Genomic DNA, 27,399 nt, shown 5'->3' with positions numbered 1-27,399 from the left:
ATTTGCACTTGGCTCGAGAGACTTGCCTCCTGGCTTTCTGTTCATTGAGTTGGCAAGAATCTGCAAGTACCCCTGACAGATGGCTAACATCTAGCATAACCACCTGGCATGAATGAAGATATTTAAAGAGAATCACACGCCCTTCTGGCTTCCTTCCTCCCTTGGCCATCAGACTATGAAACTGATCCCTGTGCTGGCTAATTTGACGTCAACTTGAAACAAGCTATGGCTATTGCAGATGAGAGAGACTCAGTTGAGAGCGTGCCTCCATGAGATGCAGCTGCAGGCAAGCCTGGAGGTTAATTTTTAAGTTAGTGATGGATGTGGGTGGGCCCAACTTGTTGTGGGTGGCGCCATCCCTGGACTGGTGGTCCTGGGTTCTATAAGAAAGCAGGTTAGGCTACCTGTGAGGAGCAAGCCAGTAAGCAGCACCGTCTCCATGGCCTCTGCATCAGCTCCTGCCTCCAGACTGCTGCCCTGTTTGAGTTCCTCCTATGATGAACACCGCTGTGGAAGCGTAAGACAAATAGACTCTTCCCTCCCTAACTTGACTTTTGATCATGTTTTTGGTCACCATGCTTGATGGCCTTTCATCATCACAATGTTAACCCTAACTAAGACAATCCCCAAAGAATCAGAAGGTGGGGTCACCATTCCAGCCAGAGGAAGGACTTATGTCCTGGAACCCAGTTCTGACAACTTGCAGATGACTTTGCATGAGTGATAATCCTGGATCAGTGATGGCAAGGGCTTGACCTTGACCCAGATTACTCAACTGTGCACCTCTTATCTCCTATTTAAACTAAACCCACCTTAGCACTTTGAATATGGAATAGGGGGAGGGTGTTAGACATTTTGCTTCCTGATATGCCCACATTGAGTAAATCTCCTCTCTCTGTTTTTCACTGTTGCTGTAGATTTAATTGTTCTAACTTGTTCTTAAATTCTAGCTATAACAAGAAAGGTCTGAAAGTAAAGAAATACACTTTGGGTGGATGTAGAGTAGCCTGCTTTATTAGCAGATGAGATCATCCATGGATTTAATTGGACACTGCTAAATAAGCTCATTTTTATATATTGGTGTGGTGGTTTGAAGAGGAACGGCCTCCATAGGCTTACACATTTGAATGCTCGGTCTCTTGTTGGTAGAACGGTTTTGGGAAGGATTAGGTGTGACCTTACTGGGAGAGGTGTTTTTCTGGGGGTGGAATTTGAAGTTTGAAAATCCCCTACCAGGCGCAGTCCCCGACCCTACACCACCCAGTCTCCGTTTCTAACTTGAGGATAAGATGTAAACTCTCAGCTACTGCTCCAGTTCCATGCCTGCTGTCCCATGGCCACACTCCACATCGTGGTGATGATAGACTAACCGGCTTACACTGTAAGAAAGCCCCCAGTTAAATGCCTTCTTCTATGTGTTGTCTTGGCCATGGTGTCTTTTCACAGCTATAGAAAACTAAGATGGCTGTTAATAGAACATTTGGACAAAGTTATGAAATATATTTTTATTTCTGTATCACTCGGTCTGTATCTACCTCCCTTCCTTGTTCCCCGTCACTGTGGCTTTAGGCATCACTGACTCTTGCATTCTACACTCATGGAACTACCAATCTATGATTTCTTCCCACAGTGTGCCCCCGTCCATGAATGTTCCTTCTTTACTCAGATCTAGGGAAAGGAAGACACATTCTTGGTGATGTTAGTTCCAGATCTTTTGTATTTAAATAATTTGGTTAGGCATTTCTGACATTATAGTAGTTAGTAGATTAACTGCAATTGAATGTTATTTTTACCTGGAAAAGTTCCTTAGGACTAACTAAAATCTACTAGTAAAAGCAACATTTGGTTCTTCCAAGCATTCAAAATTACCATCCAAAGATCGAGCAAAGATTAAACCTTAGAATCTGGGCAGAGAATTATTAATACACATAGATCCAGATTTTGAGCTTCCCATATTACTATATTGCCCCCTACAGGAAGTCTAAAATCCATTTTAGAAAGTTCTACAATGCAAGGAATGCTTTATTTATTTATCTCCTGAAAATTCAGTGCAAGCCTAGCGTCACCTGCATTTCCCCTAGCCACTTCCACATTACTTTCAGCACATGGATGCCAGGGATAGTGCTGTTGATACTAACATCAGGGCAAAGAGGAGCTGTGTCATTGGAGGTGGACTTCTCTTCAGTGGGGATGAACAGAGATACCCGTGCAATGTTTGATATTTCTGATTTCAGGTTGGACTTATCCACAGCCCGGATAGCAATGAAGATATCTGTGCCATTTCCAAAACTATCATCTTCCAGTTCAAACTCAAAGATTTCCTCAGAGTTGGCCTCCTTGGGGATGAGGTTGGTGGCGTTCACTTGGATGGAGGTATTGAACTTGTCTCTGAGATCAGCAATATTTGTGCTTATTCGGATGATGTACTTGGAAGCTAAAATGTGTGAGAGATGGGGGTGGGAGAGAGAGAGGAGTGAGACAGGATGTGACTTGTAATTCTCAAATCTTGAGCTTTAAAAACCTGTTAGGGATGACATTATCATCTCACAAAGTTACCATGAATAGACTGTAGTCACAAAGATTGACATCTCCTGTGTGCATTTGTTACTCTTGACAAAGTGGATCAAAAGCCGCTCAGTGATTGCCTAAAGCCTCTGAGCATAGATAGGGCTTGGCTGAAGAAGGGTGGTTTGGGTGCTAGTGTTTCCTGAATGTTAACGTGCTCAGACGATCTTAAAACACAGATTTAGTTAATTAGGTCAGGCTGTCGCCCACACATTTCATAAACACATGCTAGAAACAGAGAACCTCAGGCTCCACCCCACACCTAATTTCTATACTGATACTTTGAGAGCCAAAGTCTGGTAGCGTGGGAGAATTCTTCCGCAGATGTTTATCGCCGTCTCTCTTCATAACCCTTCTCTAGAAACAGCAAAACCTCATCTGTCAGCAGCTAAAAACAAAATCAAACCCAAAACAAAACAAAAAGCAAAATACCAAAGTTTTCTTTTCTGAGATAAAATATCTCATTCCTTAAGTAGGTAAGCTTCTTGGACTTTTTTAAATCTTTAATTTTAATTTTAGAAGCCATTAGAGATCCCCTGCTTCTGTCTCCTCCTGCCTTCAACACCAACCTCTACTGTGTCTCTGGTTGGTTGATAAACTCGTCTTCAGGGTCCATACCACAGCATCTTACCTCTCCCACGGTCGTAGTCATCCCCGGGAGCGGTCCAGGTCAGATTCACAAGCTTGTGCCCCTGGATGCTAGCCTTTAGGTCGGTGACTCGGCAAGGTGGAAAGAGGTCAGGAATGGGAGCCGAGGGGACGTTCGAGGCCATGAATGACCCCCCAGAAGACGTCCTAGTGAAGCACAGTTGCTTGTCTTGTACAGTATTAGTTTCAGGACGTGGAGGATTGAATTTTACTTCACCTGTGTTAAATATAAAGGGCAATATTGCTGAAAGACAAGCCCTTCCTGTTTCTTACTGGATCTTTCTTTCTTCCTGTTTCTTACTTTTCTCCTTCTCTCCTCCCACCCACAAAATCCACTTTAAAGTTTGGCAACAAAACACCAAATCGGGTTGCATAAGAAGGAAATGAGCAAAGTGAGGTCTACATTTCTTTACCTAACAGGTGTTTCCTGATTGTAATACAAAAAAAAAAAAAAAAAAAAAAAAAACAACCCTGCAATTAATTTTTCTAACATTTGCCCTGGAATTATATTCCTTCTCTCATTTTTTTCTTGTCTTTAATTAAAAATTTTTATTCAGAGGACAAATTGTAGGAGTGGATTCTTTCCTCCCACACATGGGTACCAGGAGTGGAACTCCAGGTGTTGGACTTGGCAACCAGCTCCGTTATTCACTGAGCTCTCACCGGCCTCTCAAGTTCCTGTCTTCTATAATGTCAGATTAAATACCATCTCTGCTATTGTCTTAAGAAGTCGCTTATCACTTTGATAATATTGTGAGGGCCATGGCCACTCTCATTTATTTCGCACTTAATCTCCTTGGTCTTGGAGAATGACCTTGATTGTTTAACTTAGCCTGTTTTCACATTCTCCATAGTTGTGCTTTATCTTTCTTGCTTGATTCCAATTTCTCATGAAATAGTTTATGTTAAGATTCTAACACTTTACGCTTTTGAAAGAGACAGTGTCTCACTATGCAGCCCAGGTTGGTCTCAAACTCATGATCTTCCTGCCTCCCTTTCTGGAGTGCTAAGGTTGTAGGTATATGCCACCCACTTCCAGCCCAATTGTCTCAGTCAATTCCTGGGAATTTATTCACGAAGGAATTTGCTTCACAGTCTTATATAAAACTAATTCTGTGCCTCAAAGACTACTACGGCTCATGCAGCCAATTAAGCACTCAGAACTCATCCAATAAAGGTGCTCTGTGCAGAATATGACATTATTCGGAATTTACTTTCTCATACGTTCCACTTGTTTAAAGAGTTTTTGTGGTTGTTGTTGTTGTTGGTTTTAATTAGGAAGGCAAATCGTGAAACCCTTTAGACTCTGTTGCTCTTAATCCACTCTGATCCTGAACAAGTGTTTGAAACCCAGAGTGTTGTATATGGTCTTATTTCTTGAAGATGTGTTTTTTTTTTTTTTCACTTGGTTACACGTAGGCTCAGGGGGTTGCCCTCTAAGAATCTGTTTTGCAGTGGAAGAAAGTGAAGGACAAATTTTGTCTTGTAGATGATATGACTTGAAACCAAATGGTTAAAAGCTGTGATTTGCCTAATTGGTTTTCAAATGGGGGGATTTTGCCCTCTCTTACAGGACAACGGCAGATGACTAGGGACATTTTCGAATATAGTAACTTGGGGTTGGGACTTTACTGGTATCTAGTGGACTGTTTGGTTCCAGGGATGCAGCAGGATCCTACAAGATGTAAGAGTGTACCCAGAACAAAGGATCACCAGCCCCAAACACCAATAAGGTAGAGTGAGTGTCAGAAACCAAGAGACATCTTTGCATTATTCTTCCTCAGGGCTTACTGATTCTTCTAGACCCAAGTCTTTTGGTCCAGTCTGCAGACCACTTACCATTTTCAATCCAGCCGTCTATGTACATGACTCCATTCTGAGGTAATGTTCTCTGTTTGTCTGTTGTAATTCCTCCCAGAGCCCATATTTTTATGCTGTATCTACCATTTGTATCAAAAGCTGTAAAAAATCTTGAGTAGACACCATCATTCTTGGTAGCATCAGCACCTTGACAAGGAGATGAACGAATTCATGAATACCCGAAAGGCAACTCGACACCTGTATTTCCAGTCTGTGTGTGGATTAAGATTTTGCAAACATAGAAACTGAGCATTATCAACAAGGCTTGATTATGTATAAGATGAGGCCTGATGCTTTTGTATACATGTGTGTACATGTATAGAGACTTAGGTGTAAACCTTCTCACCCTGAGGAGACTGTTCCTTTTGGAATCAGAGGTCTCAGTCATGTCTCATGACTGAGACACATGTCTCAGTCATGACTGGTAGGATGAGCTATCAATTCACTAATTATCTTTCCTGTCAAGTCAGATTGCTTTATGTATATGATGGGGAAGAAAAATTCATAATTTCTCCCCAGAGGATGTTTGAGTAGGAAATATACTTATAAAATTCATTCTAATAAAGATTCTTCTACCAGAATAAATAGACACATTCCAAAAAGGAAATGCAGAATTGTATTTCTTCTTTATAGATTTCTTAAATGCAAGAAAAGTGGGCAGAATTTCTTACTTGGGGATCAAGCCTAACCAAAGTTCACATGGATATATGAATAATCTAGAACTCTGCTGTAATTCATCTTCGTTGATTAAAGTGTGACAGTATATCTTTACCAATAATGGAGGATAGTAATACCTAAAAAGTGTGTGGTGAACATAACAATGAAGATTATATATAATATATATATGAATAATATGTTTATATATGCAGACAGATTGAGAAGGCAACGGAGAGAAAAATGGTTGTTATTCCCTTCCCTTAGTTGGGAAAGCAGACAGTTCTGTGCAGGCTCTAATGCTACTGAATTCAAACTGTTAATGCACTTTAGCTTTGTAGAGGCTCAAACTAGACCCCTCTTCATGTTTCCCAATGTTTGGGAACGTGGCATGTACGAGCATGCTGAGAACTCTTTCACCAGGCCCTAGTACCAACTGTCCTCAGCAGGCCATGCCTGTTAGCTGTTCCATGGTGGTGTGTTAGAAGAAGAACTAATTTCTAGTTTCTTTGATGGTTACCTGCCCCATTATCCAGTAACTCCAGGGTCATTGTTTTTCCATTCACGGATTCAATCAAGGCTGTGACGCTGGCCCTGAGAATTGGAGAGACTCCTTGGCGAAGAGTTGCGTAGACTGTTACAGGGCTGGGGAAGTTTGCTGTGTTCGTATTCACTACTGGGGTCACTGTAATTGGAGGCACTGTAGCACTTGCTGACCGGGAGGTGACAGTCAAAGTAAGCGTTTGTGAGCTCGCTTTCAGGCTGTATTTCCAGTGGCCCACCTGACCAAAACAGATGCAGATATCTCCAGTCAGGAACAAAGACTTAGGACAAATGCTTATACAACCAAAGCATGTTGGGAGCATGTCTAGAAAGATGTGGGTGTCCTTGATGCCCTGTCAGTTGAGGCAAACTAGAGTGTGTTTGGACTATCAAGACAAATGTGGATAGGGATAATGGGGTCCAAAAGTCGCGTCCTCACTGATTACTACCGGGAGTTTCCAAGGATGGGTTTCTGAGGGACAGGAAATCATTTTCATAATCCCAAAGCCACAAGGATCACTTGTCATCCCGATTGCTATGCAGTTCAATTGTTTCCCTTTTGTTTGGGGACATAAAATTATCCATTTCCTCTCTCTTGACTTAACCAGCAGGATGACTTCAATGAATGAAGAATTTTTATTGTTTTTCCTAAAGTCGATACTCACTCTTAAAAAAAAAAAAAACCTACAGCCATTTGTAAAAAAAAAAAAAAATCTAATCTGTAAGGAAGTGGACTTCATACCTTGGCAGTGCCTGGGACTTGGAGGTAGGCCATCTTGGTGGCTGGGTCTACAACAAAGCCACCTTGTTTTGCCCCACTGGGATCCCAGAGAAGAATCTGAGGAGCTTGTGTTGTCCAGGTGACAAGAAATAAAGTGTCCTTCCCCACTGTGCTGTCCACAATCACCGAGCCATTCATCCACTGGTCCTTCTGGAGATTGGCTCCCCTGCTCTCCAGCTGTTGAGAAGACAGAGACTTCACATCCTAGACAACACGGCGGGCATCTCACAGTCTTAGTACCAGGTCCTCATTGCTAGGAGCCAGCTAAATGGCCTGTACGTGTTCTTGAGTCCTTTGTGTGGTATTTAGGGTCATTTAAGATTCAGCTGTAAATTACTGTTCTACCTTCAAGTTCCCATACTTCTTTCTCCACCAAAAAGACCACCTCCCTCTTAGGGTTTGCAAACCCCAGACTTCACACTCTCTGCTTGTCCTTGACATCATGACTTCCTCTCTGCTTATATGAGTCTTGCTGACCCTCCAGAACTGGGTGCAAGTGTGACTTTCTTCACTTTCACTGATGTCTGTCTCTTGGGATACAGGGGTCACCCTTTTCCCTACGCGCTCGATGCAGCTTTCTCCCTGGCCATCCTTTGATGCTTGTCGTCGTCTGCTTTACTCGTGTAAACATCCCACCTCTTGCTGCACTAAACCCCGAGGGGAACTGGCTGTACTCACTTATTACCCAGGGATAGAGCATATAAGTTAAAAATTACAAGTTAAGCATATGGCAGTCCTTCTGAAGGGAACGGAAATAAACCGCTGAACCAGGTGACTGCCGTTTGCCATAGAGTGGAGTTGCTGCAGGGTAGGGGCTGGGGTGGGAAAAGAACAACAACGCTCCAGCAGAAAACGTGATTTTGAAAATTGTCTCTTCCACAGTAATTCTTTCTGTCAAAGGTGGTGCCTATTAGAAGAGGTCTTCATAGAGCCAGGCTTTCTGGTCCCATGGGTGGACAAGGAATGGGTCTGGAGGTAAAGGGCCCTTGTTCTCCTGGTGGCTTGGTGACAAGTCTGCTCTCCTTTCCATTTCACTCCCTGCTTTCTCAAATTAAAAAAAAAAAAAAACATAGACAAGCCTGGGTGCTTCTCAGCTGCTGAATTCCTTTTCTGGGTCACATTCCTTTCTTGGCCAAAGGCGGCCCTTGAGTTTATTTTTAAATTTCCTGCAGGACAACCAACATAGGAGCCATTGCTGTCTCCCTAGATGACAGACACAGCACATCTGCTGGCCCCAAATCCTATTGTTCGGAATCTGTCACCCAGGCTTTGCTGGGCCCTCCCGCTTCATGCCCACTGAAACTTGGGTTGAAAGTTTGAATGCACACGTGCTGTTGTTTATTCTCTCTAGATGAAAACTCTGTGTGCAGCGTCTGCAGTCACTCGAAGAGAGCACTCTGAAATCCATTTGCCCTCCTCCAAAGTAGTCCCGAGACATTTGAAAGATAATTTGAGCTTTTTGGTGTATTAGAACCGGACAAGCCCAGAGACTCTTTCTGCTCCATGCTCAGAGAGGCAAGGTTCTTCACTCTAAGTCAGTAAGTGGTAGACCCAGGGTCAAGACTCAGGAGTCTGAATGAACTGCATGGGGTTTTTGTAGTGCAAAGTGCTGTCTCTCTGCTAAGGGAAAACCATGGCCAATCACAGGGAGCTGAGCAATGGAAAAATACGGTCATGAAGGACTGAACACTTGTCCTAGAATATGTATAGATGATCTGTTCTGAAGACAACACAAGTCAATCATATTCCAGCCCCTGCTTGTTAGCAAATGCTTACAAGGAATTAGTGGACATGCCATATAAGTTATTTCATTGTTTTATAAAATAAGTTAATTCCAACAGCCACATTTAAATAGGTAGGGTTGTATTTGGATGTCAACCTGAAGACTCCACGTTTTAACTAAAACCCAGAGGAGTGTAGAACTCAAAGTGTCTAGTAGCCTCGTCTGTGATTATAAGAAGCCAAATAGTAAGAATCCCAACCTGGATGGAGCGCTGAGAGGCAGCTCCATTTCCTGACGAAAGGGCTGCGAAAGCATCAACAAGGCCGTTGTTCTGAGCCTGATCAGAAGCATACGTCTGCAAACCTCCTAAAATGCAATTACGTTATCAGAAGTTATATTTCAGGAAGCAGATATTTACAACATTGTAGCCATAGCTAAAATAGCAGGATAGATAATACAGATCAATATCAAATATATGTGCACACTAACTTAGAAGTCAATACTGATATGTGTATGTGTGTGTGTATCCGTATGTTTGAGACATAGTCTCTTGAAGCTCAAGCCAGCTTCAAATTCACTATTTATCCAAGAATGACCTTTACACCAGATCCTCCTACCCCTACCTCTCAACCACTGGGACTACAGGTTTATAACACTGCGCCCCATTGATACTGACTTTTCAATTTTAGCAATGAATAGCTTCAGAAACTATTGAATAGCTTCAGATAATTGAAGCTGCTTCAATTATCTGCACAAATCTCCAAGAGTATCTCCATCTTAAAGGATATGTGCTTTTACGTGAGAGTCTATTAAACCATAGATAGACCCCTCTGATTGGCTTACCATTATTGAAATGCAATTCTAACAAACTGGGTTTTAAACTTGTATTTCAAATCCAGAAAGATACGTGTGTGACTATCAAGAATAACAGGGAGCAAAGGGGCTGTTACAGAAAATTGAGATGTGTAGAAAAAGAAAAATAATACGCCAGCCCTGAAAGTTTGGGTCCGGAGGATAAGTATAACTGAAGGAGTGGATAGGAAGCTGCTCCTAACTAATTTTTATATTTTTGTATTTGTGTGTGCATGTGTCGCCTTGTGTGTGAAGGTCAGAAGATGGCTTGTGGCAGTTGGTTCTCTACAGTGAATTCAGGCTGTGAGCTGGCAGCAAGCTCCTTAGCCCATGGAATCATCTTGGGCAGTCACTTTTAGGCTATTAGAGAGCATCCAAAGTTAGGGGCAGTGTTTTAGAGTGTTTCTGAGGTCCCCTTGTGTCCTCTTGCAGGTAAGTGCAAGTTTGCCTAGCTCTAAGGTTTAACTACCCATGACCAGTTCTTTAGGGGATTGCTTTACACCAGGACCATACTACACCCACCAAAAAACGATTCTTATGTCTGCTCTGCCATTGATTGAGGGGTGCAGCAACGCAAAGAGGAGTCCCCTTATTTCAAGGGAGGACCCAGTTTGGTGTGTCTGGCCCTGAGGCCCCTTGACTGCAGTGAGCCTAGAGTGTAAATCTGCTTCCATCCTTTGCCTGCTTCCTGCTCTGTCTGTCCCCCATTCCCTTCCCTGTGAGAACCCCTCCTTCTATAATCACAGGTATCCAACCCTCCATCTCAGGCCCTGCTTCTAGCGAACATGAGCAGATATAAGAGGCTCCAACAGTAATAATCTGTGTTTCTAATACTATCCCTAAATAAAAGAAGATGTTCACCTTTCCTGTTAAAGAAGCCATAGTCAGAGGAGACCTCTCTGAATCATGTTTGTGTGTGGGACTTGGATACACAACACACTGGTCTTCTGTGAAGAAACTGCCTGTGTGATTGACCCAGCCTTCTGCATTGTTCACGGGCTCTTCACCTCTTCCCTCCTTCTCCTTCCTGTCTTTCTCAGGTAAAGTTAAATACTTATAAAGTATCCGGGAAAGGCTCCCCAAGTGGTCCCGAAGGTGTAACACAATTATACTCTCTGTAGTTTGGCCTAGTCCTGGAACCAAGACCTTAAAGAGAATGGGTGGGTTCACTTCTAATGGTCATTTGGGAGAAGCGTAGCTGTTGGCTGAGACGACTCTATGTCTTCTTATTTTTTTTCCCTGGACTCCCCAGATCACTGGAGCCCAGGGTCGGCCGTGCAAACACTGGTGGGTCTCAGCAGAGCTCCCCTCACCTGTCATTGTGGACAGCTGCTCGAGCTCTTTAGCAGCAGCCGGGCCCAGGGCCACTGTATGGATGATGGCTCCACTCTTCTTCACCAGGTCAAAGCAGGCGCCGATGTTGTTGTCCTCGCCGTCGGTCAACAGCACGATTTCAGATCCATCGGTTGGATACTTCTTCTTTATCACCTAAGGGCATGATTAAGAGTGGGAATCAGTCTTGGGGTGGGCAGGGGGTTTGTGGGAACTGCAATTACACGGGACATGAAGGAGCAACTGCAGAGGGAACATGTGCAGGGCTGGGAATGCTGGAGGAGCATCTGTCTTGCAGAGATACTGTGGTAGCGCTTCAATATCATGGACCTCAACAGTGACTTCTTGTTAGTCTGCACAGCTGTGCAATGCAGGGTAGCCCTGGTGATGGGCGGTTCTGGGGAAGGACACAGGAGTTTTGAGTTTCCTTCATCTGATCTCTCCCCAAGAGGCTTCAAGAGATTCCAAGATGCCTTCAGAAAGCATCAGCAACCAGCTGAGGGATAGTGGACCCCAATGACATTGTAACTTTAGCTTTGTATTCTCTGACAATATCAACTGCATGCTGGTGGCCATAGATTCTGACTGGACAGTGTTACCCAGATCACAGAGGTAGCTACCTGTCCTTTACTATCCCTTCTGATTAAAGCAAACACTTTGTTCTCTCTCTCTCTCTCTCTCTCTCTCTCTCTCTCTCTCTCTCTCCCTCTCGCACACACACACACACACACACACCTTTCATTTGCTTTTTGAAACAGGGTCTCACTTAGCCTACACAGGCACCAAGCTCCCTGTGTAGACAAGGACGACCTTGACCTTTTGACCCTCCCACTCCTATCTCCAAAGTGCTTCCTACAGTTGTGTACCTAGATGCACTTTTAATAGCATACAGAGGACAGTCCATCTGCCAATGTAAAAAAGATTATGATGGAAAGAAAATGAAATAAAGTCACTTCTTATCCATTTAAGAAGACCAGACTCTACACATCACTGAAATGATAAAGAGAGACCAACAGGCAAGACAAACAGTCAAGGTCAAGTAAGTCCTGCAGCTCCTGTTCTCTGGATGAGATTGTGTGGCCAGAAGGCTGGAGGGGAAGATGCAGGCACAGGGGACTTCTCCCCACTGCGTTCTCTGAGTGCTGACAGTGGGCCACCACACAAGGTGACTTTGATGTATTAGAAGGGAGTGGACTGTGTGGACTGAGACTGTGGACACCGGAAAGAGACAGTGCCGAGGAGTCTCAGAGCTGTGGTCTTAACCTTGGTCTGACCAAAATGCTTCTGGTACTAGGAAGTAAGATCTATGGCTCAGTTTGGATCCCTTTGTCTAATTTCTCATGATTACTGTGTGTTGTGGAGTAGGTTGGAGTTTCCATGGTTCATCTCAGGGAGACAAAGGTAACCGAGTTGAACCATCAGGTAAGAGCAGGTGGCTCTGCCATAGAGTACGAGAATGGGTAACCTAGTAGAGCTGGGTGGAGGAGGCACGCCAGACGTCTTCTGAGTAGTGGTCTGCATGCAGAAATACCGGAATGCCTCCTCATGCAGAAAAGGACGGAAGCATGAGAAGTGAATTAGTGAATTAGAAGTCTGTATTTTTGCACTCTTTGACCATTGCTTTAGCCTTGCATATACTCCTATTTGACACCAGCCTTGTATGGAAACACCAGAAACGAAATTTTCACAGAAGCAAAAAATCCCAAACAGTTGCAAACTACCATAGCGAACACGCCTTACTGTAAAGGCTGCTTGAAGCCCGGAGCATATAGACGTCCCTCCTGCAGGTTCTGTGGGTAAGCTTTTGGTCAGCAGGTCTCTGTCAGCAGCACTTTTTATCTGTTTGAGTTCGCTTTTTACGTAGGCCGCGCTGTCAAATGTCACCATCCCGACCCAGGATCCCTGCTCCACGGTCTGGAGCAGGAAAAGCTTGCTTGCCTGATTAAGACGGTTAAGGCGGTCATCATCCTGAGGAGCAAGCAAATAAAAGGAGTCAAGCTGGCGCTTACACCAACAGGCTACCAGCAGACCAGGCTAAGGTGCATCTGGAAGTGACTGCCCAGGGTAAGGGTGTAATCAAGCTCTATTCTCTTATGGGGCCTAGCATCCACTTTGGGTAAAATTTTAGAGTGTTTGCATAAAGAGCAAAAGACAAAAAACTGTATTAGGCAATCGCTGGAACAGAATGCATTAGCATTAGTAATAGGTCTAAGTAAGGCTTATATGGAACTCTAGACCTATGTGTGTTAGTAAAATATGAACTGTATTAAGCTTATTATTCAGATCTTTGCTCATAAGTTGACATCAGTTTAATTTAACAAAGGGGGCAGTTGATATTGAGTCTGTGGAATGAGGCAATGTAAGCTCTGTGTCTCTGTGTGCATGCATGCTTGCTTGAGTGTGTGTGTGTGTGCGTGCGTGCACACACATGTGTGCGTGTACTTCTGCGCTTCTCATCGCCTGGAGCTCACTGGTCTAAGAGCCACAGGGATTTGCCTATCTCTACCTACCCAGCGTTGGACCACAAGAAAGTTTTGGGCCTTGAACTCATGTCCTTGTGTTTGCAAGACAAGCTCTTTGTCAGCTGGGCTCTAGCTCCAGCCAAAGACGAGCATTTCTGATGACAAAGCTGTTGCTGGGTTTTGGCCCTCCTGTTGTGTTTACTCTCTACCAAGTCCAAATTGTGGGCTGGATTGTATTGCACACACACCTATGATCCACATCCCCCAAAGGAAGGCTCAGTGAACGTACTATCATGCTCCCAGACTTATCCAGAACTAGACACAAAATTCTCTGTGCAATCTGCAGCAGAGAGAAGGTGGGCGTGGGTGGCTGAGTGGTCATGGGCACGCTCTGCCGAAAGTCTTCAGAGCCCTGGATCACTTCCCACGTGCTGCGGAGATTGCACCGTTGGTTCTGGGCATTTGGGGCTTCCTTGTTGTGGTTTTTTTCTGTACAGAATTCAACAACCTGAAATTGCCAATACAATAATACATATAACATTAATGGACTTGTTTAAAATATCTAACAAAATAACCCTCGTGTGTCCCCACCCCAGGCTCCTCTGCTACCTTATAGCCATGACTCAGTGTCACAATGGCACATGGCGCTCCCGGGGAAACTCAGTCTGAAGTCCGTTTCCACCCTCGTCTTTAATGTCTCATGGGACCTCAGTGAACAACCCGCCTGCTCCAAGGTGGCTTCCCTTACTCTTCTGATTTTCTACCCACGACATCGCCCCTTTGCACACCACACTTTGCAGTATTCCTCTCACTGTCCAATCATCTCTCCAGCTTCAGACAACCAGACTCCACTTCTTTGCTTCCTGAACCCCATTAACCAACATGCTGCATTCAACCTTGAACGTGCATCATTCCAGCTCTCTAAAAATCTACCTGGAGATCTGCTTTCTCAAACGCCCCGCCTTTATAATGACGTCATCACTTCCCGCAGGCGCTTCCTCACCATCTCTGCGCGAACCCTGTCACCCAGCTCAAGGAATCAGGAAGTTGCTGCTTTCCTCCCTCAGCAAAATAACCAAGGTCTGGATGTTTCTTCCTACTAATAGTTCATAATCCTCCTCCGCCAACCTCATTTCAATGAAATCTCCGTCACCCGAGTCCTCGTGGTCTTCCTTTACACCGTAGCCTGACTAACCTGGCTTTTCCACGTGGCTGTTTCTCCAGTTTGTTCTCCCCACAGTGTTTGAGAACTCTTCCCTTTACTCTGATATATTAGACTTTTATATTTATATTGCATGTGGTTTCTTCGTGTGCTGTGTGTACAGCTATGTGAGTGGGTGCACATGCAAGCCTGTTCATGTGGAGGCCTGAGGTCAGTGTTAGATGTCTTCCCTCAGTTTCTGAGACAGGATTTCCCAGTGCATCTCAAATCTGTCTATTTAATGAAACTGGCAGGCAGTGACCTTCAGTGATTACCTATCTACATCTCTCAGTGCTGGCCTCCTTGGCTTTTGCATAGGTTCTGGGGATCTGAACTCAGGTTCTCTCTGCTTGATCAGCAGGGACTTTACCACCGAGTGGTGTCTCTGTAGCCCTCTGAGACCCTCTGTGTGGTTGACTATTATTCAAGCCTTGTGGCTTCTCACACCAAACACAGTCACAAAACCTAATGTAGATTTCCCCTTCACGCCTCACCTTCCTGCTCTGTCCTGTTGGTCTTCAGGCTAACCAAGCTTCTTCACCCCTATCCCTTTGCTCCTGATTCTTTACCAACGAGAGCCTTCTCTACCACCTGCTTTTTTGTAAAATTTATTTTAGAGGCAGGGTTTATTCGTAGTTTTTGGTACCTGTCCTGTAACTAGCTGGTGTAGACCAGGCTGGCCTCGAACTCACAGAGATCCGCCTGCCTCTGCAGGCCTGCGCCACCACTATCCGGCTATCTCCTGCTTCTTGAACCCGCCTCCTTTTACTCCTTTCCCTCATCTTCTATCCTGCTAGAGAATGTCCGTCCTTCAGTCCTCTGTGGTCTTACAGTGCAATGGACAGATGTCAACAGACTCCTTTGCAATCCAACCATGTCACATTAATTTTGCTTCCTCCAGATATGGCTCTGTGTGACACACAGCAAGAGTTCTGTAGGTTTGTTTTCTGCAATAAGATTATCCTAAAGAGAATCAATTTCCCCCCCTCAAGCTGGTAGTCTCTCTAAAACTTGATTCTCCCTTGGAGCACCTGGGCAAAACCAAAACCAAACTGCCTTCTCTACATTCATAGAAACACTGGGGGAAGAACATGGCACTTACAGAATCAATAGTTTGAGAGTACATTACGGATGCCTTCTCGACTTGTTGTTTGTCTGGTAAGAACACACAGTCTTTTCCATAGAGTCCGGTTAATCTGTCCTTTCTGCAGTTTCCTTTATTGACACAACTGCCTCCCTGGCACCAACGGACTACATTTTCCCCGGTGATAGCTGCTGAACATCTGAAAGAGATATTAAGGTTAAATGCTTAGGCAATGGGTCCATAACGCACCTGAAATTTGTAAGATTTTTTTTTATTGAACCAAGAAGAAATTACATATCTTCATATAATAAAAGCACTAAGTTTACACCAGACATTTATGTGGCCAGAAAGTACCTGGGGAGCCTCAAGAAGAGTGCCTTGATAGCCCGAGTTAGGCCAGAGTCCTCAGGCTCTTCCAATCCTGTCTCCTCGTGCTAGAACATCAAGAGTTCTCTTAGCTTCCCCGCAGGACTTGGACATCGTCCCTGTGCTACTTACTTGTCCTAATTGTTTATTCCAAACAGTTTTTGTACAGCTCTTGTGTGCTCATTGACATTTAATTTCTTATTTGTTTATGGGGTCTATTATAAATTGAATGCTTTCCCCTATGTTTCATTTTAAAATTACAGATTTGAGTACATAAAATAATAAAAACATAAAAGCATAAAAGAATATGTGAATACTCATAAAAACTAAAGGGAAGAGAAAAACATGTTTCGTCATCAGAATTAAATGAGTGCTGGCTTGTTGAAAGATTTTCTGAGTGTCAGCACGACAATGCTTTGTTTTCTGATTCATGAACTTATTGAGGTGGCATATTTAAAATATTAATACATAGATATGTAGCACATTTTTGCATAGTGTAGTTTTATTGATTTTTTTCTCTTTTGACATTATATGAATTCACCCTAACTTACTAAATTTACTTTTTCTGTTAATTTTTCAATACCCAAAATAAAATGTGTAAAAATAAACACATGAAAATTTGACCATATTTTAAAAATATGTTGATATGGCTTGTCTATCATTTACTTAAAATGGATTTTTAAACATGAAATAGTTGCCTGAGAAACGGGGAAAATGAGAGCTCTGATATATGTTATATCTTCTTTCCATTGCATATTCTTCTTTTAGTGTTTCGCTCATTTCCAGGTTTTTGTTTTTGTCCCCCTGCCCTCTTCCTCTTAAACAAAGACTCTTGTGTCCCAGGCTTGTCTCAGACTGGCTCTGTAGTTGACCATGGCTTTGAACCCTCGCCCTCCTGCTCCCAGCTCCAGCATGCTGTGATTACAGGTGTCTGCCATCACACCTGCTCCGAATGTTCTTAAGGTTCCACAGTCAGTGCTATGGTTGTAAAAGCATGGATTGTTCTGCTTCTGTGAGCATATTTCTTTTTTTTTTTCTGTTTCCCTTTTCACCCTATTTAGTTCACGTAAAACAAAAAAATTATGGGCAGTTAAATTTTTTACCTTATTCTTTAGTTATGTCTTTCTCTAGTTTTGTTTTTTGAGGCAGGTCTTTGCTGTGTAGACCAGACTAGCCTTGAATTCATATCCTTTTGCCTCAGCCTCCTGAGTGCTGAAATTATAGCTGCATAGTGCTGCAATCATCTATTATTTTAATTCTTAAGTGCACAGCAAAACTTTCACTACATAGAGATATGAACATATAAAAAGATTTTTACTACCTGCAGATATAATCTTAATATTTATTAACTTGTTATGCATTAATATTAATAATTTACATTTGTAGACTTTAGTACCTAGATATGTATAATTTGTATTGTGTGTTTTTCAATTTGACAAGTTTATCCAATTGTAAGAGATTCTGTTAGTTTTTCCCATAGTTAGAAATTTTCTTTATATCTTAAGATATTTTACCTCTCCTTATCTATTTTTCAAACTCTGTTAAGTTACTCTGTATATAAATTTCTGTTGATATACATTATTATATTTAATTCAGTCTTGAAGTGTATTTAAAAATTGACAATAAAGCTTCCTTTATTATGATCCTTTTTCAGAAATAATCTCACCGAATGATTGCTAGAATCTTTGAATAAGATACAATTTTTTCTAGAATTTTATAAATTAATAAATCAATTTTTGTTGAATTTATACATTTCATGTATTGAAATCCTCTCTGCCTTTGTTTTCTTTTAAGTCATTTAGAATTATTTTGTAGTTTTATTCAGATTCATCTTGAGCATTTCTTCCTGCATTTTCCATTGAGTTGCTATCTTCAGTGGAGTGTTTTTCCACTCTATTTTTTAATGGGTTATTGCTAACACATGGAAAAGCTCCTGGAGCATTCCCTTTGTATCTCGTCCCTGTGTTGATGTTTCTTACAACCTGAGCTATTCACTTTACTTTCTTGGGTTTTCTAAGTACAACACTCCTTTGTGTTCTGTCTTCCCCTCTGGTAGCCTTGTTTTGTTCTGCCTCCATTTTGTGTGCTACTGAATCGGATACAACTTCCTGAATAAACAGAGACAACTGTGCTCATAGAAGCCACCTTTGTCTTCTTGCTGGGACTGTCCCTACCATTTCTTCATTAAATATAATACAGTCTGTCGGGTCACATAAATATTCTGTAGTATATGAAAAGAGTAACTTCCTACAGCTATCATGCTTGGATTAGTTATGGGCCTACACATACTTTAAACATTTGTTTGGAAGACAAGGGACAATGAATATTAATAATATAGATAAAGGTAGGTTTGATTGTTTGTTTGTTGAGACAGGGTTTCTCTGTATAACAGCTCTAGCTGTCCTGGAACTCATTTTGTAGACCAGACTGGCCTTGAACTCACAGGGATCCACTTGCCTCTGCCTCCCGAGTCCTGGGATTAACCTGGTAAAGTTTTTATCAAGAGGGCATGGCCGTCGTGTAGACTAATGTGCTCTGTAGCCATTGAAGGGAGAATAAGTTGATAAATACTACTAGATCTCAGAAAACAATGTGCACACATCAGCCTTGCTCTTAAGGGAGGACGCAGTACTATTTAATGGTGTGGAAACTTAGAAGGGAGAAGTGGGGACAACAGACAAGTTTGGGGTGGTGCCTATTGGCTGAGGTTTGAGTTGTCAAACTGACATGTGGTCATGTCAGTAAAGTGACGCTTGCTAGTGTGATGGAGATTATAAGCAGAGGTACCTGGCAGCCTGTCCATCGCCATGATTTACAAAACAGGAACTCAGCAGAACCACTTGATAGAGGATCAAAAACTGGTATTTTTAAAGTAATTCAAGGAGAAGTTTGCTGTGTTTAAAAATTGTGTAGGTAAAGTCAAAATGTCCATACCTTACTGCTTCTGTTTTTCCTTTGGATAGGTAGAATTTCTCTTCATTGTTGTATTCATCGAACACCCCCCATCGGAGATGAGCCCACTCGTGGAGAAACGCCCTCTCTGAGAGGAAGACAAATCAGATGGATGAAGATATAAAACGGGGTAAAATAACCTCACGCTAGAAAATAATTCTTCTAAATGTTCGCTTTGCTTGACTTTATTATTTACTTCTAAATAATAAAATTAGGAGCTTGTTTCCCTTACCATGACCTAATGTGAGAAGTATGCAGTTATTCTTGGCTTGCTGTGTGTTCATGGGGTGATGATTGAGGGCCGGGAGGTTATTCCCCCTGTCAGGCAGCTGCCTCACCCACAATGTGTGATCTTAGGGAGGACATGCAGGATAAGAGAGAGAATGCCTTGCAGTACAAGGGTTAAGTCCTTCGCACAGTGTGGGAGTACTAGGTAACGCCAGCCTTTTTGCTGCTGTTTGCCTTTGTGCTCCAGAATTACCATGTTTCTGGGGATTTTGCTCTGGGCCACAACATCCTCTTGTTCACCTCTGGTTTTTGTGACACCTGCCTTCTCTAGTTGGCATCTCTCACTGTCTCTGCAGGGGTCATTACTGCTCTTCTCTGAAAGCCAAGCTTCCGTCTAGGCCTGGTGGCAAGTGCCTGTAATCCTAGCTATTCAAGAGGCTGAAGCAGAAGGACCATTAGTTCAAGTCCTGCCTTGGCAACACTTTTGAGAATCTGTTGCCAAAGCATTAAGAAAGAAATATTAAGTTCCGATTCCCAGCTGCCACCCGAACATGCTCAGAGTGGACCAGACACGCCTCTTTTGCAGTTTTATCATGCCCCATTATGGCCCTGAGCATCTTACTGTCATCGTAGCTTATCCCCGCGAAGACAGACAATATGATTTCCCCCCTGTTGTATCTGGGCACATCCTATCTAGAGATGATTTGGCACCATTAAGTATCTGTTTTATCTGGATGACTCTTAGTGACTTATGAACATGTTTCATGCTGGCTGAGTCTGGAGAGCTCGGTGGGAGGGACGTGCCAAGGAACTCAATCCCTGCTCTGATCTAAGGCTTCGCACTGGATTTTCTTCTAAGTTCTGGGAGGGAAATGACTGTCAAGATAGCAGAAGATTTTGAGGGCAAAGAACTGGGGTCAAGATACATAAATAAGTGACTTAAAGGAAGGGTGTGATACACAGCTGTGACAGCAATCGTGAGCGCAGGACCAATGAGTTCAACACACACTTATTGAGTCATAGGTCAGGGATCTCCTGTTCCTTTTATGGGAATGAAGTGGAGTAGTGTAGAACAAAGGGGCAAAGTTCAGACCTTGCTACTCAGTGCGTAATGTGTGGGGCTGAGGCTTGCAGCACCACGGCTTGCCCTTTTCCTCTGCCTTGCCTAGGTTAAGAAAACCAAGCTGATAGTGGAGGAGTCTAGTCTTTTTTAGATCTTATTATTTCAACACTAGTTATTCAAAAATACTAGTTATTCAATAACTAGCCATATATATATATATATATCATATATGCACTTTGAATATTTCCTTCAAGATTGCTCTATATAGCTCATATTGATATGATTGAGTATATTTTTGTAAGGATTGGACTTTTTCTTTAGTTGTTCCTTCCTTTTAAGGGTCTTCCTGTGTAGCCCAGGCTAACTCAAACTCAGGATCCTTCTGGCTCAGCTGTCCTGGAATTACTGGTTCAGAGAGAAAGAGAGGAGAGAGAGTCTTCTGAGAGATGACAGCAAAACAATTCTGTCTGCTACCTAGAGAGTGCTACCCCGAGCAGCACTACCCGGAAACTTGTTAAAAACTCGGAATCTGAGCCTCTCCCAAGTCCTACAGAATCAAGACTCAAATTCTGCTGAGTCAGGACCACAAATCAATTGAGACTGAGCATGCTGTCACCATCTGGTGGCTATTTTATGAACTTCAGAAAGGAGATTTAATCCAGTCCCGAGAAGCCCATAGATCCATAGATGTCTAAGGCTTCGTGCCAAACAATTTTATTGCAATAACCTGGTGCTATAGTAATTCATAAAGTTGCCAAAGTGCCACACATCTGCAGGTACACAAGTCTATGTTAAAGTATAGCTCCGAAATACCTAGCTCTGGCTGCTTGTTTTAAATGAAAAGCTTGCTTCACTGGCTTTCTTCCTAACGTACTGTCATCTGTAGGCTTACGCAGAAAGAGAACACAGTAGTTAATACACAACCGGTGTGGTAAGGTATCTGCTGGAACGCTTTAGCTGAGTCCATACCTTGTGGTCCGTACTCTTTCAGCTTCTTTCCTGCTAAGAAGTTGGGAGTGAGGTGAATCCTGAGTCCCTTCTCTCCACATGCCCCCACGTGCTCGGTGTGTGGCTGGTCCTCACCCACAGGGCTGGTTGCTGACACCAGGACATCGGCCTGGAATGGAGGAAAAGATGACCACACCATTTCAGCAAGCAGATTGGCATCGCTCACAGCTGAGGGACTCAAGCGCAATCCCATTTCATTCTACACTACTTCGCCTCCAACACAGGAACAGAAACAAAAGCTAAACTGCTGAAGAAAATCGGCCCAAAAGAACTTGCTCTCACATTTTTGATGGTTTCGAGTTTTGGCCTCTCATACTCAGGTTTCGTCTTCCAGCTTTCAGGAATTAAAATGGCAACATCTTTGAAATAAAATCTTTTCCCCGTAGCTTCGAACAGGTATGGGGAGGCTCGCGCCACCATGTCCTGGGAGGAGAGAGAGAGCACATGTAACAACGTCACTGTAAACAGACCGAGTTACAGGTCACTCAAACACGGGTCTGGATCTTCCTTTCAAAAGCCTTGCCGGGCAAGGTCATGGCTTCCTTAATAACAGTGATCGTTCTTCCTGAGTGTCTATCATATCACAGAGCAACACCGAACAGCACAGACTCCAGAGGCAGATGCTCATCCTGGCTCCGCCACTTCTTGTGGAACATTAGACACTTTCCCATTCTTTTTTATTCAATTTACCATTTTAATTTTTCCTTTATGTTCCTGAGTAAGACTGACTTTGTACAATCCTTGTCTGTATTTGGATTAAATTTATATTATCTTCATTGAATATATAGAACAGATAACCATGGTAAAATAATATATTTTATTTTTTTATTGATTTTTCTTGAACTCTACATTTTTTTTGCTCCCCTCCCTGCCTCTCCCCTTCCCTTCAACCCTCACCCCTGGTCCCCATGCTCCCAATTTACTTAGGAGATCTTGTCTTTTTCTACTTCCCATGTAGATTAGATTTATAGGTGATTTCTCAGAAAATTAGGAAACAACTTTCCTCAAGACCCAGTAATACCAATTTGGGTATATATCCAAAGGATGCTCAGCCGTGCCACAAGGACATGTGTTCAACTATGTTCATAGCAGCATTGTTTGTCACTTTCCAGTTCTAAGCTCTGATTTCACCACTTACAGCATGGGAAACGTAGCTGTGACTACTTCACAGATGACATCACCCATGTGACACTGTCGTGGAATATTAGTTTAAGGTGTATTACATTTATTTGTGCTGTGGAATATTTAGTGATACAAAGATGTGTTGCATTCTTTTATATTGTATTTGCTTAACTCTGTAAAGCTGTGTTATTTTGCACTTAAAACACCTGATTGGTTTAATAAAGAGCTTAATGGCCAATAGCAAGGCAAGAGAGAGAAGTAGTTTGGGCTGCCAGGCAGAAAGAATAAATAAGAGGAGAAATCTAGGGAAGGGAGTGAGGAGCGGGTAAAGGAGGAGAGTAAGACACCAGGGGCCAGCTACCCAGTCACACAGCCAGCCATGGAGTAAGAAGGAAAGAAAGATATGCAGAATAATGCCCAGAGACGAAGCATAGTTAAAGAGAAAAATGGGATAATTTAAGTTAGGAAAGCTAGCTAGAAACAAGCCAAGCTAAGGCCAGGCATTCGTAAGTAAGAAAAAAAAAATCTCTTGTGTTTATTGGGGAGCTGGGTGGTGGGCCCCTAAAGAGGAAAAACCCACCAACTACAGGATACACTAGGAAGCATGTTCTCTTGACATTAATATTTATTCACTATCATCTTGTGCCCCCATTGCATTTGATCCCTCGACCATAAGAAAAGCTTGGACAGAGGAATCAAGAACTGGGCTATAACTCTCTAGGTCTCACAGCACACGGCAGGGAGAGAATATGACATACTTATGAGTTTCCTAACAGTTAAGCTAAATCTCATGATAAATATTAACGATAGCATTCATTTTAGTATAGTATGTTTTAATATAGTATTAAGAGTTAGATTTAAGGAACAGCATCGTTTAGTATTTGCAAATTATGTGTAGCTTTATTTCGTAGCAGTGAAAGAACCCCAGTAGTATGTGTTCCTGGAGGCTCCCTGGAGCACACCGTGACAGGGTAGAGAGAGAGAGTGGTGTATAAACAATGCTGTAAGTAGGCACTGGCTGGGTCAGCTAGGACAGATGGGCGTTGACAAGGAAAGAAGAGAACTCTGGTGTTCTCAGACTGGCAGGGGAAGAGAGTCAGTGCACAGAGAGGAAACCAGGAGTAATGGGAGGAAGGCTGGGGTGGCCCCTGCCTTGTGCAGTATGGTGATCCATGTGCAGTATGGTGATCCATGTGCAGTATGGTGAGCCATGTGCAGTATGGTGAGCCATGTGCAGTATGGAGACAGCTGTGTGTGTGAGTGCAGTCGGGAGGGTGGGAGGAGAGAAACTGGAGTTGGCGGCTACAGATAGCGGGTTAAGACACGTTTATTTAAATGGTAGGGAAATGAGAGATTGGCCATGGGGTTTGTTTGTTTTCATTGGAACTATTATAATTTGTAGATGTGAGTGGAAAAGGATAGTGCAGAAAGGAAGGAGGGCTTGCTGCAGGAGCAGAGTCCCGGCTGGAGCAGACCTAGTGGGGAGCTTGCCCAGTTGAGGAGGACCTGGGAGAAAGACAGTTCAACGTGGTGAGGGGAGGCCACACTTAGCGAATGATGCAGAGCTGAGTCTTGTTCCTGCCCATCTCAGTGGATGAACTTGGGAATTTACTTTTTTCCTCCAAGCCTGATCCTCCCCCCATTCCAAACTGTGACAATAATGATTCCCATTCTAACTTAGAAAGCATGCTTAATGCTTTGCGTTTCTATCCCCTGACGTCCAGATTTTAATAATCATTGGGAGAATTTAACATGCTACCATTCTCCCAATTTAATAAAAATAATAATTAAAACCACCAAATGATTGATGGTATAAACCTGACTATGTTTGCATACTTGTCCATGATTCCCCTTGTAAACTGTGACTATTTGACGCCTTCCAGAAGGTGCAAGTAGTCTGAAGTAGATGCCGTTGTCTGCAGGTTTTAACAAAGGCACATGCCATCTGTTCTGCTTTCTGAGAGCGTGATATCATATCTACATAGATATTTTAACTCTGGGCAAGAGAAGGGTGTGGGACATTGTTTACTGGATGGAGCTAGCATTCCCGAAAGACAAGCATTGAACGCTGGTGGCAGATGGATTCCTAGTACCTTATATAATGTTGTACTTTGCAAATAAATGATAAAAAAAGACTGATTGACTGAGCAAATTATTATGGTGAATGACAAATTAATGCATGAGTGCCAAGCCAGATAGTCCCTGGGCTCTGTGCATCCAAGAGACACTTCCAGATACTCCCATTGTTACTTGTGTCCCTTTGTGTGTGTGTGTGTGTGTGTGTGTGTGTGTGTGAGAGAGAGAGAGAGAGAGAGAGAGAGAGAGAGAGAGGGGGGGGGGGGGGGAGAGGGAGAGGGAGAGGGAGAGGGAGAGAGAGAGAGAGAGAGAGAGAGAGAGAGAGAATTTCTCCCTGAATTCCTTCTGTGCAATGTCCTCCCAAGGTTTCTGTATGGAGCAGTGGCAGTACTGGCAGGGACCAGCATTGGTGGGCAGCGCTGCTGTGGTCCCCTCCTCCACACACTGGTAGGAGACCCTTGAATACTGCCTCATTGAAGCTAAGCTGACTTAGCATCTATGTCCCAACCATACTTCCAGGTAGAGAATCTCCCCTCAAAAAGGCTGTTGGAGCAGGGATTGAGGAGCCAAGAGAGGCAATTGCACTCATCAGTGGCAGCTGGGCTGGGGTCAGGGCATTCCCTGAGATCTTCAGACATCAGATATCTGGGGCATCAGATAGTAGGGGCTGGCTCTCTCTATGCAGGGACCCTCCAGACACCATCAGACTTAACTGTGTTCTTGTTGCACAGAAGAAAGAAGTGAAAGCCAACTTAGCTCGCATAGCTCAGACCTTGCTCATTTTAGAAAGTCAATTCAGTAACTGTGGTGAGAAATCAATGATTTTCACCAGGAAACCCACCAAAGATGGCAAGGGCAAGCACTCTGAAGGCTCAAAGCTTCGTGGAACACCAAGTTGCTGTTATTAAACATAAGGTTCCAGTTTCTCCCAGCATATCCCCAAAACACACTGGCCTGAGACAGAAACAAACCAGTCATGCGTCTCTTCCGTTTTCTGCTTTGCTTCTTTCTCCAGGTATCTGCTTCGTTTTTGTTGTGACAATCAACAGCCCACCCGAGGCTTCTGACTACTGATCAGTTTCAGGCACGGAGTTGCTTGCACTGAAGAGGGTCTGAAGGCCTCTATGGTAAACATGAAGACGTCCTTGGACGTGCCGCACCTCCATCTCCCACACCTATTTGAGTTATACTCTGGCCAGGAATCCTGGCAGACAGAAGTGGTTCTTTACCCACACTCCATGATGCATCCCGGAGAATCTTCTGGACTTTGGTCCTAGGAACCTTCCCTCAGAAGGGGTAAAAGGGCAACTAATAGAGGAGGGGCTCAGGGGGCCCTAACCTTCACTGCCCAGCTGTTTGCTACATAGATTCAGAGAGAGAACAGTCACTGCCTCCCGTTGTGAGCTCACTGTTGACCTGCAAGGGTCCCATGAATAGTGCCCATCCAAATGTCACACAGACAGCCACCAAATGTGCCACTAAATAAAACTAGAAGTCATGAAAGGGACAGTGAGAGGATGTTGATGGGGATGGGAGGGACAAAGAGTAGGGGTGGCTACTAGTCAGAATGCATTATGTAAATTATAAAATTGTCAAAGAAGAATTAATATTTAAAATGCTAAAGAAGAATCTAAAGATAACATATTGCCTAATAATGAAATGGGTATACAAATTAAACTAATGCACGAGAGAGAGAGAGAGAGAGAGAGAGAGAGAGAGAAACAAATACAAGCATAAAAGACAATAATGTAAAAGTACTGTTAAAATGTAGCAAAAAAAGCAAGTAAGCAAGCAAAAACAGGTGACTGGAAAACAGTGGCAGTAGCTGCGGTTATTAAGCTCCATCTGTGTCTTTGTTACTGGTGTGCACTTCTGCATGCTCCTCACAGGCTTTGTAAGAGAACCACTTATTGTCACCCATTTTACAGAACAGGACACTCACCCGTTTCACAGCAATGACCATGGATGTGCTTTGAGCAGACTGAGGACTCCAGGGTGATCTTTTAGAAAGTGTTTCCTTCTTATTCCCAGCCCTTTACTGTGGTGGAAGAATTCTCTCCTCTCTCTACCTTATGACAGTTTGGATGGCTCTTCCAGCTCTCCCGGGACAAAGAGCTTCTCCACTTACAGAAGAGGCAACAACGGTGTACCCATGTCCCCCTCCCGCACACACCTGCAGCAGCCCTGAGTTGACCCCTTGCTTCCAGGTTGAGCAGGTGCTGTGACTCTGCCCACTGGAAGGGCTAAGTGAAGGCTTGCCTGTCAGGCTGCTATTTAGCCTCACAGATTAGTTTCAAGTAGAATAACAAGAGGGTCTACTATGTGGTGGTGGTAGCAACCTGCAGAAAAATTACCTGCTCGTTATTGTTATACAGCTGAACCTGTCTTTCTCTAGCACAAAATAATTCTCGGTGACAACCTACAGCCAGAAAATACAGATGTCATTTGTTAAGTGCCAACAACATATCTAACTTGGAATTATGTGCATTGCATTCACCTTGTTTCTCATAAAAATCCTAGTGGGTAAAGAGTTATTGCTTCCCTTTTATAGATAAAGAATTGGAGATTCAGACATAAAAGTGTCTTCCCAAGTCAAGCAACTAGAGCAACACAAATCGTGTTCCCTTCAACACAATATTATGCTTATTGTTGATTAAATGCTGGTAGCTAAAACAGTCAAAACATAGAAAATCGCTTCTTCGCACACACCTTTATGTGTTGAATGAGGGCTTCGTCTTCAGGCACATCATGGTCGATGGCAATGACGATGCCTTCATAGCCATTTTTGTTCAGCTGGATGAGGGAGTTGCTCAGAACCCCTTCCAGAAGGTGGAGGACCAAGATGAAGACAGGACTCTTCAATGACCCCATCGTGTAGA

The 27,399-nt window shown here is 43.3% G+C and overlaps 1 protein-coding gene across 1 annotated transcript; it reads right to left on the bottom strand.

The window, feature by feature from the left end:
* Positions 1 to 1,036: 1,036 nt before the first annotated feature.
* On the bottom strand, positions 1,037 to 27,399 carry Clca1 (chloride channel accessory 1). The gene is made up of 14 exons (XM_041652853.1): positions 27,230 to 27,399; positions 21,605 to 21,745; positions 21,284 to 21,431; positions 19,006 to 19,111; positions 15,724 to 15,904; positions 13,710 to 13,928; positions 12,699 to 12,926; positions 10,940 to 11,114; positions 9,034 to 9,140; positions 7,013 to 7,228; positions 6,248 to 6,509; positions 5,053 to 5,220; positions 3,197 to 3,430; positions 1,037 to 2,434 (listed from the first exon to the last, which is right to left on the bottom strand). The coding sequence occupies exons 1-14, from the start codon at positions 27,389 to 27,391 to the stop codon at positions 2,046 to 2,048; spliced, it is 2,736 nt and encodes a 911-aa protein (XP_041508787.1). The 5' UTR covers positions 27,392 to 27,399; the 3' UTR covers positions 1,037 to 2,045.

This window comes from Microtus oregoni, unplaced genomic scaffold, assembly GCF_018167655.1.
Source record: "Microtus oregoni isolate MIOR12 unplaced genomic scaffold, Mior012 000000F_ref0000247, whole genome shotgun sequence".
Classification (NCBI taxonomy): Eukaryota; Metazoa; Chordata; class Mammalia; order Rodentia; family Cricetidae; genus Microtus; species Microtus oregoni.
Note: the sequence above shows the minus strand (reverse complement) of the source record. Positions and strands in the feature narration are given on the sequence as shown.

Bases quoted from the DNA above. Each gene is read 5' to 3' on its own strand.
- Clca1 (XM_041652853.1), bottom strand. From the start codon at position 27,391: ATGGGGTCATTGAAGAGTCCTGTCTTCATCTTGGTCCTCCACCTTCTG. The intron at 15,905-19,005 runs GTATGGACATTT...TATCTCTTTCAG, and splicing joins GGAAAAACAGAAGCAGTAAG to ATGTTCAGCAGCTATCACCG. The intron at 9,141-10,939 runs GTGAGGGGAGCT...ATTGCATTTTAG, and splicing joins GCAGCTGTCCACAATGACAG to GAGGTTTGCAGACGTATGCT.